The following is an 18,011-nucleotide window of genomic DNA, read 5'->3' on the forward strand; positions in this document are numbered from 1 at the left end:
GTGCAGCATGTCGCCCCCATATGCAGCACCATGGTGTCACCTGGACCCATTGAAGTGCACTCTGCATGAAATGGCCGTTGTCCATCTCTCCTTCCCCACATCCCTCTGTACACCTGCTGTTCCTATGGACTTTGGCTTGACTTCGTTCTTACTGCATACGGATGAGTGCCGCATCTCTTCATATTTTCTACAAACTTTATATATATATATATATATATATAAATATATGTATATATATATATATATATATATATATATATATATATATATATATATATTTCTCTGATCATAATTCCTCATCAAACTCCATAGCTCCCAAAAATACAACAAATATTGGCTGGTGACCAGTTCATGCAGCCTTTATCTTCCCTCCATTTCCTCAAGATGGCTGGACTATCATTGTTAATAAACACCTGTACTTTGTCATGCTGCCATGCCATTCTAAAGTATGTCCTGTGGGTGAATTTAGGCCACTTTCCTGGTGTCTGCCCTTAATTTGATGTGTTTTGGCAGCTTTTGGGCCCATTTGAAGGTGTTGTGTATGTATTTGTTTTTGCCTCCCATTGACTCCAATGACATGCAGCTATGTTTGGCGAACAGTCACCGAATAAATCAGCGAGTATTGCAAAATCACCGATTGCAATCCTAACCCAACATTGAAATATTAGCTCATCTCTAGCCTTGAGGATTTTCCACTGAAGTTGGATCAGCCTGCTATTTCATTTTCCACTCTGATTTTGAGTATCAAATCCAGACTGTCTAAATCTCACCAAGGACAACATCTGCAAGGAGCCTAGGTGCTCTGATTTCCTCCCACACTCCAAAGACATACTGATGAATTTAGGGAATATTTCATTCAGTGTTTTCTCGGATGTGGCATTTTACTGTTCCCTTTATTTTTTTGAGAAGTATATATATATATATATATATATATATATATATATATATATACATACACAGGCCAAAGTCACACCTGATTAATGCATGCGAATAGTTTAGAGAGAGTGAAAGAGCCCCCTAGCCTTTACTAGGACCATTTGTAGCACCCAAGTTTGGGTACCCATTGACTTCTATGGGGTTCAGGTTTGGGTTCAAGTTCGGTAGAGTTCAGGTACTCGAACCCAGAGGTGTATCTAGGTTTTCTGGAACCCGGGGCAAGAATTCAGTTTGGCACCCCAACCATTCCCCAAGCACCTGTGCGATTTTCACACTTAGTCACGTGCCGATGACCTGCTCGCCCTAATTCAATATTTAGTAAAGAGCTGAGAGAAGCAAGAAGAACAGCTAGTTGTCACGTGACCATAAGTATGCAAATCGCATATCATTGAAGTGGCAAAGTGATGACTGATGGATAGTGTTGAGCATTCCGATACTGCAAATATCGGGTATCTGCAAATTTTAGACCACGCCTCTGACCACACCCATTCATAACTAGTCACACCCATATCCACGTCCCAACCACACCCATTTAGCACTGCTGATCACACTGTTTCATATACAATAATTATAAGCAAAAAAATATGGCCACACAGTGCCCCATACTGTATAATGGCCACACATGATGCTCCATACTGTATAATGGCCACACATGATGCTCAATACTGTATAATGACCGCACATGATTCTCCATACTGTATAATGGCCACACAGTGCTCCATACTGTATAATGACCACACATGATGCCCCATACTGTATAATGACTGCACATGATGCTGCATACTGTATAATGACCCCACATGATGCTCAATACTGTATAATGACCGCACATGATTCTCCATACTGTATAATGACCACACATGATGCTCAATACTGTATAATGACCGCACATGATGCTCCATACTGTATAATGGCCACACAGGGGGGCGGTCGGGAGGTGACCCAGCTTTTATAAAAAAAATAAAAAAAACAGCAACAAACCTTGCGTAGTGTGGGACAACTAATGTCCCGCCCGGGATAGCGGGGCTGACTGTCAAAATCAGGACAGTCCCGCGGGATCCAGGACGGTTGGGAGGTATGCCTAACATAAGTAAAAATATGAGCATTAGTCAGTATCACAAAAACAATTACATCTAGGTATCTTACAGATGACGTTGTCTTTCTCTTTCTTTTGTTCTTCATCTTGTCCAGACTCCATGATGACTTTTCTCATCCACAGCTTGTATCTGCAGGCTTCCATCTTCTCTGTTCTTCTGCAGCACATTCCCACACGATGCCCTTAAAGATAGCAGTGTCATTATAATGCTCCCTGATTAAGCAAATGTCTGCCCTACACTGAGCGCCTGAATAAATAATTGCCCCTCACTATATTCCCTGCACAAAATATGAACCACTCAGTGTCCCTCTTATGGTACATGCCTTCCACATTGCCCTCTCCTTTCCATACTGGGCCCCCTCTCCACACTGTGCTCACACTGGGTCCCTCCTATAGGGCCCAGTCTCTATCCTTCCTTGGTATACTGTCCCCTACTGGTTGTGCCTTTAAACTGTTCCCCCCATGCTACCACATCACTACTCAGTCTCTATTCTGTGCTCACTCACACTTTTCTCACCCCATACTGTCTCCTTGCACTATTCCCCTCAATAGTCTCCTCGCAGGTTTCCCCCTCCCTCCTCATACATTTACTCTCTCACTTTCCATACTGCCTCCTCACAGATCCCTCTGACTCACCAAACTGTGTCCACACCCATCCCATCATCCTTGCTCCCCATACCGTGTCAGCATATATTTTCCCCTCACTGCTCATACTGTGCCTGCACCCACATCCCCATTCACCATACTGTGTCTGCACCCATCCCCCATACGTGCCCCCTATCTCACCCCTTCCTCTTCATATTGTGTCTTCAAATTTCTCCCACTCCACCTATTTTGTCTGTACCTGTCCCTTCTTTGCTCCCCAAACTTGTGTCCTCAAATCATCCCTGTTACAGTAAATCTTCCCCAGTCCTGTTACACTAAATACCCCCATCACAGTAAATCTTCCCCAGCCCCGTTATAGTAAATATACTCCCACACACAGTAAATAACCACAAACAGTAAATATGCCTACACACACAATAAATACACCCCCATACAGTAAATACCCCAGCACACACACACACAGTAAATACCTCATACACACAAGTAATACACCCTCAACACAGTAAATACTTCCCCACAGTAAATACCCCACACACAGTAAATACCCTCCAGGCAGTAAATACCCCTACACACAGTAAATACACCCTCCCTCAGTAAATACCCACCACACAGTAAATACCCCTCAAATGCAGTAAACACCCCCAGTCAGTAAATACCCCACAGGCAGTAAACACCCCCAAGCAGTAAATACCTCCCCAAGCAGTAAACACCCCCCAGCCCCATTACACAAAATCTCCCCCTATCTTTGGAGCCTTCACCTCCACTAACGTAGACCTGATCACACTGCTGACATCACTCTGACCCAGTGGTCAGAGCTTCAATCGTTCTCGTATCCCAACTGCGAACCCCCTGCCGGATGCACCTGGGGCACATGCTTTGGACTAAAGTTCACTTGAAACTGAAAAACCCAAACATCCACAGGTTCGCTCATCCCTTTTTGTTATCGACAGCTGGTGAGAAGGTCATGAAGGTCATGTCAATAGCATCTTTAGAAATATGAAAATACAAAAACACACAAGCGCTACCTGACCACACAGCAGAAAACCACCACTAGAATCCCCTCAGCTGCTAAGGTCAATAAGGGGTAGGTGTCACCCTTATAGAAAAATAGACAAGTGTTAAATAGACTGACTGCGCCCCAGGGGAGAATATTGCAGAGCAAACTAAGTGGGTCCAATGAACAAAGAATATATAGAGACTGGTAGCCATCCAATAAGACAAATACGAGCCCGAGATGGCACTCCAAGAGAGAATAGCAAAAAAAACCAAAAATCAAGTTAAGTAGTTTCGATAGACAAAAAATGTATATAATAATCTAGTGGCCGTCAAGTAAATAAATAAATTCCTAGCCCCAGATGGTAACAACACTACTAGCACACAAGTGGTTTTTGGTTATTAACAAGTTCAAACTTGTTCTCTGTTCAGTCAGTTTACCATTACTTGCTATGTAATATTTTTTCTGACTTGAACACCCCGCCCTTCACCATGCTGTGATTTTAATTACATTCATTTTTCAAATTTAATTACATTCAAACACAGTTGGTTCCAACCTTCCTATAAATGCAAGCTTTACCATGATATTAGCCAGAGGTAAGTGTTCACACTAGGCAGTAAGGTCAGGGACCCATCCAATCCATGAGATTACCTTGACGTTGGTGGATGGGCTCACATTTTTTGGCCAAATTTTGTGCTAAGCATCTCATGTGTTTTTTCATAGATTTCACAAGCCATTATGCTATTCACATTTCATGTATCACACATTCCCTTGCTTTAGTACAATTTGAGTGCAGCCATTTATCTATTTGCTATTAGGTGTAGTGAAACATATTTCCCCTCTAGCACTCTACCAGTGACTTTGTCACAATATATAGCAGGTGAAATAAATACTGAACATGTTACCAATGTTCTAAATAAATATATTCATAAAGATAGACAAGTGTTAAATAGACTGACCACGCTCCAGGGGAGAATATCACAGAGCAAACTAAGTGGGTCCAATGAACAAAGAATATATAGAGACTGGTAGCCGTCCAATAAACCAATAAGACAAATACTAGCCCCAGATGGCACTCCAAGAGAGAATAGCAAAAAAAAAAAAAAAAACAAGCTAAGTAGATTCAATAGACAAAAAATGTATATAGTAATCTAGTGGCCGTCCAGTAAATAAATAAATTCCTAGCCCCAGATGGTAATAACATTACTAACATACAGATCCCCTTTATAGTAAGACAGGCAGTGGAGCCCTTACCTTTCAGTGGAGAGTGTCATGTGTGAGCTGGCAGTTCTGCAGATACAGTATATTGCTGTGAATTGCAGATGCATATAGCAGTAGAGCAGGACAGCAATTATTCAGACAGAGCCAGGTTAAGTCCGGCCGGCCGCTTTCCTTGGATGCCTGTGAAAGTGAAAGTAAAACCAGCAAGCTCACTGAGCGTGTGACGTCACACTAACTATGGGACAGCACAAGAGCCAGGAAACTGACCAACATGTTTCAAAGGCAGAGCTGCCTTCTTCCTCAGGAAGGACCCTTGAAAGGGCCTTTGAAACATGTTGGTCAGCTTCCTGGCTCTTGTGCTGCCTCCTAGTTAGTGTGACATCACACGCTCAGTGAGCTTGCTGGTTTTACTTTCACTTTCACAGGCATCCAAGGAAAGCAGCCGGCCGGCCGGACTTAACCTGGCTCTGTCTGAATAATTGCTGTCCTGCTCTACTGCTATATGCATCTGCAATTCACAGCAATATATCTGCAGATCTGCCAGCTCACACACGACACTCTCCACTGAAAGGTGGAGGAGTCAAGTGGTCTGGAGCCTAAGTAGCTGGCTTCCAAAGGCAGCAGTGTTCAGTGTGCCTGAAGAGGAAGCACTCCAGGAAAGTGTTTGTGCCTGTGTTGTTAGTTAAAGGACCTGAACCGTGGACATTGCAAACCATGAGTGGGCTGATCCCCGCTAAGAGAAGGACTGTGCTTTGTTTTGCAGTTTTGCCCAAAGGGCCATGTTTATTTTTCCGTTTGCTTTATGCTGCCTTTAATAAACCAAGCACGCTCTTAAAAGAGACAGTGTCCAATTTCTACTTCTGTGTCCAGCCAAGTGAGCCACTCTACCGCTATATATATAGAGAGAGAGATATATATACACACATATATATATATATATATATATATATATATATATATATATGTATATATATAAATGGCTGGGTGGAGAACTCAGCTTTGAAATGTAAGAAAGCAAAATGGCATAGGGGTCTTTTTAGAAGGATGGGTTTTATCTTAGAATGATCAAATTTTTAGAAATTTAAATTCGACAAAGTAATGCAATTTAACTAAATAACTACCATGAGTTTTAATATTGAAAGGCCTCCAATTGACCTGAAATGATGTGGGCAATAATCTGAGGTCTCCTAAGACTGTAAACTTCTAAACACACGCTTAATAACACCTAGGTTACTTCACCATAAAAAGGATGGCAATTGGTAGTACCCATTTAAAGGCACAACACACTTAAACTCATCATATGCTTTTTTAAATTAAAAAAGGTCTAAAAATATCGATCTCAGCAATGTATGATCAGACAAACTGCTCTGTGTAGAACACTGAATCAAACTGATTGTGTCACTGTCAGAGGTAACATCAAAACAGAGTTATTTGCCACATACTGCTTAACACCCTCCACTTCCTCCCCACTAATATGTCAGCCAAAATGAAAGAAGGACAAATTAAACCATGGACAAAAGGCATTAGAGAGCCATGATAGGGTTAAAGGGAACTTGTCAGATTAAAATGCTGTGTAATCTATTGGCAGTATGTTATAGAGCAAGAGAAGTTGAATAAATTAATAGAACGTTTTAAAAAAAATATTCAATATAACTTGTAAATTATTGTTAAATTCCGGTTTACTCTAGGCTTAAGAGTAGTTCTAGTCCATGATTGGCAAATAGTTCTATGTGATGCTCATGAAATGAAGGCTGCCTTTCACTGATTAGGACCACCTACTGGACTCATAAGCACAGAAGATGCAGATAATTTACTGAATAATATGCCAGTTATACAGAATCTTTTTCTGCAAAACTATAGATCAATCGATTTAGCTTATTCTGCTCTATAACATGAGACCTGAAGATTAGGCTGCATGTTAATATTATCATTTTACTCACTTATATGTTCAACATGACAGGTTTTTTGATGAGCACAGTCTACGACACAACACAATTTATGATTTTGCACATGTTATGCTATACATCAAAATTAAGAGATGGGCAAAGTCATACATTAAAGTTCGGGGTCCACATCGAATACTACTGTACAGGTATGAACCCCAAATACTGACTTCTCCAGGAAGTCCATGTTACAATTTGGGCTTGGCACCTCAAACACCGAGTTTTTGTCACAGTTATAGAAAAAGTCTCATGGTGCTGAGCTGAGCTCAGTGAGTTCACCGCAGTTCACTGAGAAGAAAATGTCTCACGATGCAGCGCTAAGCTCAGTGAGTTCACCGCAGTTAACCATGAGAAATTTTCACGGTAAACTGCGGTGAACTCACTGAGCTCAGCGCAGCACCGTGAGACTTTAACCACAGTTCATTGGCCCAGCTGGGAAAGCAGCCTCGGTAACCTGCCGTAAACTCAATGACATCACCGCTAGTCACTGAGGTTGTGCTCTCAGCAGCTCTTTCTTCAGTGGTTTTCAGCCTGGACGGTGGCATCTTCGCACCTTCCAGGTTGAAAACTATTTATGGCAGACATGGATTATGGTGAGGGACAGAACGTCAAACAGGTGAGGAATATTTTTTTTGTTTGTTTGTTTTTTTACAGTAGATGAGGGCTTTAATGGCATGGGCGTTAGGGGAGTATTTTTGATGTTTATTATTTTCTGAGTTTTTTTTACAGGGGATAAGGGCTTCAATGGAATGGGCATAAGGTGAGTATAACTGTGTTTGTTATTTTTAAATAAAAAAGGAAACTTTTTTTATTTCAAATAAAGGACTTTATTGTTGCTGTGTGTTTATTTACAATATAACTATAGGATTAGTAATGGATAGTCATCTTATAGGCGCTTATACATTACTAACCCATGGGCTTGATGTCACCTGACAATACAAAGGTGACACCAACCACACAAATGTTAACCCCACCTGCCACCATGACAAGGCAAATGGGAAGAGTCGGACAAAGCACCAGAATTGAGGCATCTAATAGATGTGCCTTTTCTGGGGCAGCTGCTGGCTGCTATTTTTAGGCTTCGGGGACAATATCCATGGCCCCCTACCAGCATGAGAATACCAGCCCACAGCTGTCTGCTTTACCTTGACTGGTTGTCAAACAATGAGGGGGAACCCAGTCTGTTTTTTAAAATTATTTATTTAAATAATTTTAAAAATGGCTTAGGGACCCCTCTATTCTTGATAATCAGCCATGCTAAAGCTGAAAGCTGAGGGTTGCAGATGTCAGTTTTGCGTCTCTGGCTATCAAAAGTACCAGGGAGCCCAAGCCATTTTTTTTAAACATATTTATTTATAGAGCTGGTGCCTGCTCTTGCTGTTATCAATGACAGCAGATGTAAGTTGATGGGAATAGCAATCCCATCAGTCAAAGCCTGTGACCAGAGTTAAACTTTTTACCTCTGGTCACAGCTGCTTTCTCACGCTGTCATCAGACAGCATGAGAACTGCAGCTCTCTGACCAGCATTAGTAATCTTACCCATGATCAGAGGCAGTGTTTGCCATGCTTTCATGCATAGCTTTTCCTAAACTGTTTGGCCTAACCTGCCGGACCCAAACTTCCAGAGGATGGTCCTTCACTAATCAAAATTATTATTAAGAATAAAAAAATATTTAGAATTAAGAGTCCTCAGTGGTTGATACCTTTTAATGGCTAAATGAAAAGATGGTAACAAATTGCAAGCTTTCGAGACTACTCAGGCCTCTTCATCAGGCCTAGACTAAAAGAAATTCTAAAGAATCACATATTTATACACAGCACAGCACAGAGCTGTCATTATGGGAAAGTGATAAACAGTTGTGTCCATAAATATTGGAAAGTTCCTGGATAAGGAGTGAATGTTTTGTTGTCATCTGATTGGGGTCTGGTACTGTTATGATGACTAGTGTTGAGCATTCCGATACTGCAAATATCGGGTATCGGACGATATTCGCTGTATCGGAATTCCGATACTGAGTTCAGATATTTTTGTGATATCGGAAATCGGAATCGGAAGTTCCCAGTGTATGGTTCCCAGGGTCTGGAGGAGAGGAGACTCTCCTTTAGGCCCTGGGATCCATATTCATGTAAAAAATAAAGAATAAAAATAAAAAATATGGATATACTCACCCCTCCGACGGACCCTGGACCTTAGCGGTGCAACCGGCAGCCTCCGTTCCTAAGAATGCAGTGAGTGTACAGGACCTGCGATGACGTCGCGGTCTTGTGATTGGTCGCGTGACCGCTCACGTGACCGCGACGTCATCGAAGGTCCTTCACTCACTGCATTCTTAGGAACGGAGGCTGCCGGTTGCACCGCTAAGGTCCAGGGGCCGTCCGAGGGTGAGTATATCCATATTTTTTTTTTTTATTCTTTATTTTTTACATGAATATGGATCCCAGGGCCTGAAGGAGAGTTTCCTCTCCTTCAGACCCTGGGAACCATCCAGGATACCTTCCGATATTTGTGTCCCATTTACTTGTATTGGTATCGGGTATCGGTATCGCCGATATCCGATATTTTTTGGTTATCCTCCGATCCAATCCGATACCGATACTTTTGAATATCGGAAGGTATCGCTCAACAGTAATGATGACCCAACATGGTCTGAAGTGCTAATTCCTTAATTGATGTAAAAACACATAAATCCATGGGACACATTCATTCCTGCACTAACTATGAAAAAGGTTGTCAAAAATGTATACACCGAGATTCTCCTGTCTCTCTGAGATTTGAAGTTACCTTTCAATAAAAGTAATTTCAGGTCCATGGTGCTATGATCAGACATACAGAAATGTTTGGCCACAGGTAGATCCATTCTTTTTTCTTTTATTGTGTGGCGGTGAGAATTTATCCTTGTTCTCAGTTTCTGCCCTGTCTCCCCAACATACAGACCCCCAGTTGGATATTTAGTACATATAATTAGGTACACCGCATTAGAAGTGACGCAGCTGAAAGTACCTACAATCCAAATCTGGAGGTGCTAAGGGGAGCTGCATGGAAATTACAACCTTTAGTACAAAAAGATGCCCGATTACAATCCATTTTTCCAGACCCCCCACTACTGTGTTTTAGGCCACCCACAAATCTAAGAAGTATCATTGTCAGAAGCTCGCTGTCCTCTCCAACAGCTGCAGGAACCTTTCCTTGCAACCAGAAAACATGTAAAAACTGTCCATTTATAATGACCACAGACAAGATAAAGATCCCCAATTCACATCAGGACTACAAGATACCAGGTACTTTCAGCTGCATCACTTCTAATGTGTTAACTGGCTAACACGGTACAAAGATACAGTATACATCTTTCCTGTAATAAGAATAAAAAATGGATTGAGGATAAATAGCCCAAATGTGAGTTCAATGATGCATATTGGACTGCACTTCCTCTCAACAGTTTATTGAATTAGAATTTAATAAATATGTCACTTTGTAAATACTTAAAAACTGCACTGTGTATATACAGTATGTGACAGAATGTGGGATAATGATAGAGATTAATATGTCATCACTCTCACTTACTGGGATATATCTTTTTCAATATCAACACCTGATGTGCAGCCAGAAACATTACTTGATGCTGAAATGAAACAAAGAGATCTATTTAGAATTAAAAAAAACAAACAATAAAAGTATCATTTGATGCAGACCTCTTCCACAGCATCATTTCCAGTGCGAAACTGGCTATATTAACAAGTAGCCAGAGCATTAAATAGACTCTGTCAGCACAAAATGACTGTTCAAACCAAATACAGGCGCTTGGTGCATCGTGGCTGGGATACATATTTAAGTGTACCTTCCCACCTGCTTGTTTTCCATCTATCTTCACCCTTCTCTGGATCTAAAAAGTAGATGTGGTGGACTTAGAGGGACAACAAGCAAATGAGAAGGTGCTCTTAAATGTTTGGCCATGCCGTGAAGCACCAAGTGCCTGTACTTAGATTGAACAGTCATTCTGTGCTGACAGTGTCCCTTTAGCGGACTATTCTCAAGCTTGAAAGTTCTACCATATTCATGCGATAACCTCCCAATCACTGGGGTTTGACCGCTGGGACCACAATGGATCCCGAGAAGAGCCTAGGCTGAGTAGAGCAGTGATCGATCATGTGCACTGCAGCATCATTTGTATCAGGACAGCAGATAGCCTAGCGCTGCTCTCAGCTCGTCTTTGGCACTGCCATAAAAATGTATAAAGCGAAAGTCCTCTTCAGAGCCTTGGTTCTCGAAGTCATTAGGGGTCCCATTGTACATTACTATCACTTTAAGGCTATAGTGAGACAGCCAAAGATTCTCTCATCCAATAGAATAGGGCCAATTATGCAAATGACAATCTGCTCAAACTGATTGTACATGGTCACCAACTATTCAATGTCTTAAAGCGATTGTACAGGATCATACAAAAATGGGGCAAAGAAAAGTAATGCTTTAGGGTATGTGCACATGCTGCGGATTTTGCTGCGGATCCACAGCGGATCCGCAGGTGCGGGTCCGCAGCAGTTTCCCATGCGTTTACAGTATAATGTAAACCTATGGGAAACTAAATCCGCAGTGCACATGCTGCAGAAAAAACCGCGCGGAAACGCAGCATGGTTTACATTCCACAGCATGTCAATTCTTTGTGTGGATTCCGCTGCGGGTTTACACCTGCTCCAATAGAAAACTGCAGGTGTAAATGTAAGAGGGTGGTGCTGTTATGAACAGTAAGGAACACGCTGTCACTTTAAGAGGCTGCACCCCCTTGTCTGGCGTGATGGAATGTTCTGCTTCCCCCTGCATTAGTCGGCATGATGGACTAGTCTGGCAGAGTGCAGGTGTGGAGCTGTAGCAGCGTGTGTGACCTGAGGCTGCTGCAGAGAGGATTTTTCGTGCTGATAAAGCTGCTGCAGAGAGAACTGTGTGCTGTTTGCTACAAGAAAGGTCCCAGGCTGGGACAGAGTGTACTTGTGAAATTTGCAGGACTTTTCCGGGTTACAGCAAAGGTGGCTGTTCTGTGCTAGTTTGTGAAGCCACGAAGATACTGAGAAAGGGACTTACAGTTTCCGGGAGCATCCCTAGGATCCAGAAGCAAGGAGAAGACCACGCTTCACGGAGCTGACAGAAAGCCGTTCGCTCCACCGTATAGACTGCTGGGGGGCCCCCTGGGACTGGACCTGGGTCCCCAACATCACCGTGAGTCTGTTCCTGTTTGATGCACCTGTTAGGGCCTAGTGTAGGCTTCGGTAGTCAGTACACGGCAGCCATGTGGCCTGCTTAGTAAGTGCCAGGGAGGCTATATGTAGAGTAGCATCGTTATTTGTGTATTGTTTAAAGTTGCTTGTGAAACAAATTCTGAGTCTGTAATTGTTGGAGCACCGTGCTATTTTACGGACAAGATAACTCATGTACATTGTCTTTTGCTATTGTAAACCCCTGTTTGCATCTTCCTCGTTCCTTTCATTCCTTGCCTCCCAATAAATTTACCCTTTGTTGTTTGCACCTCATCTTGTGTACAGTAGTCTTCCTGCACAGTGGTGGTCTCCCGGCTATCGCTTCATAAACCCGCAGCGGAATCAGCAATAGAATCTGCGATAAATCCGCAGGAAAAAACGCAGCGGTTTTGCCCTGCGGATTTATCAAATCCGCTGTGGAAAAATCCGCAGCCCTCAAAGATACGTGTGCACATACCCTTAAAGTTAGAAAGTAAAGATTACATACCTGTGCAAGCCACTACTACTCCCCTTCACTTCAGCCAATACTTATGGCACTGTAGTGATTGGCTGTAGTACCTGTTGTAGATGGCACATCAATGTTGTCAAACAAAGGCCATTGGGGATCAGCAGAGAGGTGATGCTTGAGCAATAGGGGCACAACAGGTAAATGATATTTATTTTTCTTGTTATTTTAAAGCATTACTTGAATATGACACAATTGAATCTGATTCTGGACAACCCCTCCAACTCCATCCTGACATTGTTAATTTCTGTTTTTTCTTCTTCCAAGAGCTATAGCTTTTGTATTTTTCCATCAAAAGAGCCAAATGAGGGCTTGGTTTTTGCAGGATGAGTGTTACTTTTGAATAACACCATTCATTTTTTCATGTGATGTACTAGAAAGCGGGAAAAAAAACTCCACGTCTAGCAAAACTGTGAAAAACTGCAGTTCTATAATTGTTTTTTTTGTTTTTTTTTAATTTATTTACCATGCTCACTATCTGGTAAAAATTACCTGGTAATATGATTCTCCAGGTCAGTATGATTATGGAGATACTAAGCATATGTAGGGGTTTTTTTAAGTGGCAAAAAAAACCTCCGTAAATTTGTAAAAAAAAAAAAAGTTTTGCTTGTGACACCATATTTCAAGACCCGTAACATTTTACAGTTTAGGCTGATGGATCTGTGAGAGGATTTACTTTTTGTCTCCTAAGCTAATATTTTTATTGATACCATTTTGTGGCAGTTACAACTTACAATGTTTTGATCACCTCTTAGGTTAAGTTCACACTAGGTGTTTTTGCTGCATTTTTTCTGCAGCAAAACCTGATCTCTTGGCAAGAAAGAAGCTGTGGCAAAAAATGCATGTCTTGCTGCGTTTTTGGTGCATTTTTGTTTGCGTTTTTGTTGCGGTTTTGGTCCCCCTATAATTAATAACCAGCAAAGGCTATGCAGACAGCTGCGGGCTAATATTAATAGCCTAGGAAGGGGCCATGGATACTTCCCCCCCCTGCAGGCTAAAAATATCAGGTCTCAGCCACCCCAGAAAAGGAGCATCTATAAGATGTGCCAATTCTGGCACTTAGCCTCGCTCTTTCCACTTGCCCTGTAGCGGTGGCAAGTGGGGTGATAGTGGGGGGGTGATGTCACTTTTGTATTGTCAGGTGACATCAAGCCCGGAGGTTAGTAATGGAGAGGCATCAGTAAGACTCCCCCATTATTAACCCTATATTCACATTGTAAGAAAACACAAACACCCAGAAAAAAGTCCTTTATTTGAAAGAATGACACAGACTCCTTTAATAATCTTAATTAAACTATGCTTATGACCTCGCCTAATTCCACCAAAGCCCTCGTTCTCCTGTAGTAAACCAAAAATAAAAACAACAATATCCCTCACCTATCTGTCCTTCTGTCCCACGCCGTAATCCATGTCTGGGGGATAAATAGTTTTCAATCAGGAAGGTGCCAAGATGCGACCATCCAGGCTGAGAACCACTGGTGAATGAGCTGTTGGGAACGCAGCTTCAGTGAGGGGTGGTGACGTCATTGAGGTTACCTCTGGTCACTGAGACTACATTCCCCGCTGGTCTGAACTGCGGTGAGATACCTGCTAGCACCGTGTGAAAGTCTCATGGTGCAGAGGCAAGTTCACTGCAGTGAAATTCTCCTGGTGGACTCGCCTCTGCACCATGTGACTTTCTCACAGTGCTAGCTGGGATCTCACCGAGGTTACCACAGTGCAGCCCAGCTGGGAATGGAACCACAGTGACTTGAGGTAACCTCTATAACGTTACCACCAGTCACTGACGCTGTGCTCACAGCAGCTCATTCCCCAGTGGTTCTCAGCCTGGACGGTGGCATATTGGCACCGTCCAGGTTGAAAACTAATTCTCACCCAGACATGGATCATGGCATGGGATGGAACGCTGACAAGTAAGGGATATTGCTGTTTCTAATTTTTGGTTTATTACAGGAGAACGAGTGCTTTGGTGGAATAGGCATTAGGTGAGTATACCTGTGTTTGTTATTTTTAAATAAAAAAGTAAAGGCGTGTTTTGTTTTATTTCTAAAAAAAGACTTTATTCTGGCTATGTCTTTATTTATCATAACACTATAGGATTAGTACTGGATAGGTGTCTTATAGACGCCTCTCCATTACTAAGCCATGGCCTTGATGTCACCTGACAATACAAAGGTGACATCAACCCCACAAATATGAAGCCCACTTGCCACTGCTACAGGGAAGTGTTTGTTATTTTTAAATAAAAAAGGAAACTTTTTTTATTTCAAATAAAGGACTTTATTGTTGCTGTGTGTTTATTTACAATATAACTATAGGATTAGTAATGGATAGTCATCTTATAGGCGCTTATACATTACTAACCCATGGGTTTGATGTCACCTGACAATACAAAGGTGACACCAACCATGCAAATGTTAACCCCACCTGCCACCATGACAAGGCAAATGGGAAGAGCCAGACAAAGCACCAGAATTGAGTCATCTAATAGATGTACCTTTTCTTGGCAGCTGTGGGCTGCTATTTTTAGGCTGGGGGCCAATATTCATCGCCCCTTCCCAGCCTGAAAATACCAGCCCCCAGCAGTCTGCTTTAGAAAGGCTGGTTGTCAAAAATGGGGGATACCCCATGCCGTTTTTTTTAATTATTTATTTAAATAATTAAAAAAACAGCATGGGGACTCCTCTATTCTTGATAACTAGCCTTGCTGAAGCTGACAGGTGAGGGTTGCAGCCCCCAGCGGTGAGTTTTGCCTGGCTTGTTATCAAAAATAGGGGGGAACCCAAGCAGGTTTTTTTTAAATTATTTATTTACAGAGCCAGTGCGGCTGATGAATTCTCCAATCATCCGCTCCTACTCTCACTGTTATTAGCGGCGGCAGGTGTTGGATGATGGGAGCTGTAGTCCCATCAGCTGATACCAGTGACCGGAGGTAAATTTTATACCTCCGATCACAGTTGAGCGCTCATGATGTCTTTTGACAGTGTGGGAACCATGGTGCTCTGACAGGCGGGGAAGTTTTCATGCATATGACAGCGTGTCAAACACTGTTTTGTCGGCCCCCCATTCAAGTCAATAGGGTTCAGGTCCGCTCTGCTGGATGACAGGTTGTATGGACGCATCATGCAGCCTGCCATCTAGATGTAGAGGAGCTGACTTGACTTGACTTGACTGTCCTTGACTTTTCTGCAGCAAATATGCTGCAAAAAAGTCAACTTGCGTATTTGCAGCGTTATTTCATCATCCATTCATGTCAATGGGTGAAAAACGCTGCAAAAATGCTGAAAAAAGCCTGAAAGAACTGACATGGTGTATGTAAAAGAAACCACTGCAAAGCACAAAATCTGATGACAAAAAAATCAATGAGTGTGCATGAGATTTCTGAAATCTCATAGGCTTTGCTGGTACTTTAAAAAGCAGCTTAAAATAAGCATAAAAAACGCAGCAAAAAACGCCCAGTGTGAACTTACCCTTATTGCATTTTTTTGTAGATTTACAGATCAAGCTAATTAATGTTTCATTTATAGATCGGACTCTTAGGCTATGTTCCCTTGATGATATTTTATCACGTTTTTGACAATGCATATTTTCGCTGCGTCAAAAACCCAGTTCCTTACAGTTTCAGCAATGTGGATGGAATTTATAGAAATCTCCTGCTCACTGTGCTTTTTTTTTAACACAGTGTATACTGACCTGCGGTACGTGTTTCAAATCAGCAGTATGTCAATTTCTCTTGCAGGTACACTGAGTTTTCTGTGCAGAATTTCCCCATAGACTAGCATTAGGTGGTAAAATCCGTAGGTAAAAAACGCACATATATTGTAATTGCGTTTCGATAGCAGAAACGCATCGAAAACACATGTCATCTACTCCTGAGTATGTCAATAAAGTTTTTTTTATAAAAACATGTTACACCAACAAGAGACAAAAAAGCAGCATCAACAATGTGATAAAAACACATGTTAAAAAAAATGCAAACAAAAACACAATAAAAGCTAAACTAATTTCCATAATAGGTACAGAAATTCTGCAACATCAAAAACACACCAAAAATGTTGGCTTTCATACAAGAACAGTTATGATAGGCTGGGGGGGTCATCAACAGCCTCCAGGCTGTCCATGCAACCCATCTGCACCGCGCAATCATGTCACAGTTGCAGAGAATGACTACCAGTATATGACATAACTGTAAGTCATATGTCAGTAAGGGGTTAAGAATTTTTTTTGTACTTTTCTAGTATTTTTTTATGTTTATTTACCATTTGTGCTTTTTCCAGTTGCGACAAAGCTTTCTGCCAAGTATCCAAAGAAAATATTGATCGTTGGCCACCCTATTCCAGCGCCGATACCACAAACAAGTCCTATTATCATGAGGAGGATATCCCATTTATCTGCATAGCACCACTAGAAAAGAGCATAAAGTATATTATCATAGAATTTAGTTATTCTTTTTTTCAATTTTTTTGTATTATTTTTCCTTCCTTCCTTTCTTGCTATTGAAAAGTTTTGAATGTATCACCAGTAAACCTCAAGCAATGCTTTCAGAATTTTCAGTTATTTTTAAGGCTACTTTCACACTAGCGTCGTGCACTGCACGTCGCTATGCGTCGTTTTGTAGAAAAAACGCATCCTGCAAAAGTGCTTGCAGGATGCGTTTTCTCCATTGACTTGCATTAGCGATGCAGTGCGACGCATTGCCACACGTCGCAACCGTCGTGCGATGGTTAAGTGTTGCATCGGACCGTCGCCACCAAAAAACATTGCTTGTAACGTTTTTTGGTGCGTCGTGCCCGTCTTTTCCAACCGCGCATGTGCGGCCGGAACTCCGCCCCGCCTCCCCGCACCTCACAATGGGGGAGCGGATGCGTTGAAAAACAGCATGTGCTGCCCCCGTTGTGCGGCGCTTCCACAATATGCGTTGGTGAGCCGCAATGTCGCATTGCGACGTGCAGTGCACGACGCTAATGTGAAAGTAGCCTAAGGCAGATGTGTCTATTCTTACTAAACTTCCTCCTTCAATAGATCTCGAGATGATTGGTGAAAGATAGATGGCTTTGATAAAAAAAAACGTGATTTCACATGCTTTATCTGTGAAAGTTTATGCTTCATGTGACTGTCTATATGTGAAATAAATTGTACAAGAAATTGTAAATGTACAATTTTCATAGTCATGAAAATACAGAAAAATCTTTAAATGAGAAGGTGTGTCCAAACTTTTGGTCTGTACTGTACTTTATCCAGGATAATGGAGTTTTAGTAAAATAATGCAGGAGAAATTTTTACACAACTGTTCTGCTATACTGCTTCTTACAAAATGACTGCTTCACCCGGACATTCTAACCCAAAATACAATAGTTTCTTCCACAATGCAATTGACAGCTTTACAGAAAAACGACATTTAATACGATTAAATATCACCAGATGGTGCTTTTACCACATTAGATTTCATTAACAGAGTATTA

General features: G+C 41.8%; 1 protein-coding gene across 3 annotated transcripts in view; it reads right to left on the minus strand.

Moving 5' to 3' along the window:
* The window catches only part of LOC143781839 (ATP-dependent translocase ABCB1-like), a 576,903-nt gene that overhangs the window by 404,739 nt on the left and 154,153 nt on the right, over positions 1 to 18,011 (minus strand). For 2 of the 3 annotated variants that reach the window (XM_077268724.1, XM_077268723.1), the window contains exons 5-6: positions 16,809 to 16,953; positions 10,360 to 10,417 (exon numbers count right to left, since the gene is read on the minus strand). The exons of the other annotated variant lie outside the window; for it this stretch is intronic. In XM_077268724.1, the coding sequence (XP_077124839.1) occupies positions 10,360 to 10,417; positions 16,809 to 16,953 (203 nt within the window). The remainder of the gene's footprint in view (positions 1 to 10,359; positions 10,418 to 16,808; positions 16,954 to 18,011) is intronic. 3 annotated transcript variants of the gene reach the window in all.

The sequence above is a fragment of the Ranitomeya variabilis genome, chromosome 6 (assembly GCF_051348905.1).
Source record: "Ranitomeya variabilis isolate aRanVar5 chromosome 6, aRanVar5.hap1, whole genome shotgun sequence".
NCBI classification, from domain to species: domain Eukaryota; kingdom Metazoa; phylum Chordata; class Amphibia; order Anura; family Dendrobatidae; genus Ranitomeya; species Ranitomeya variabilis.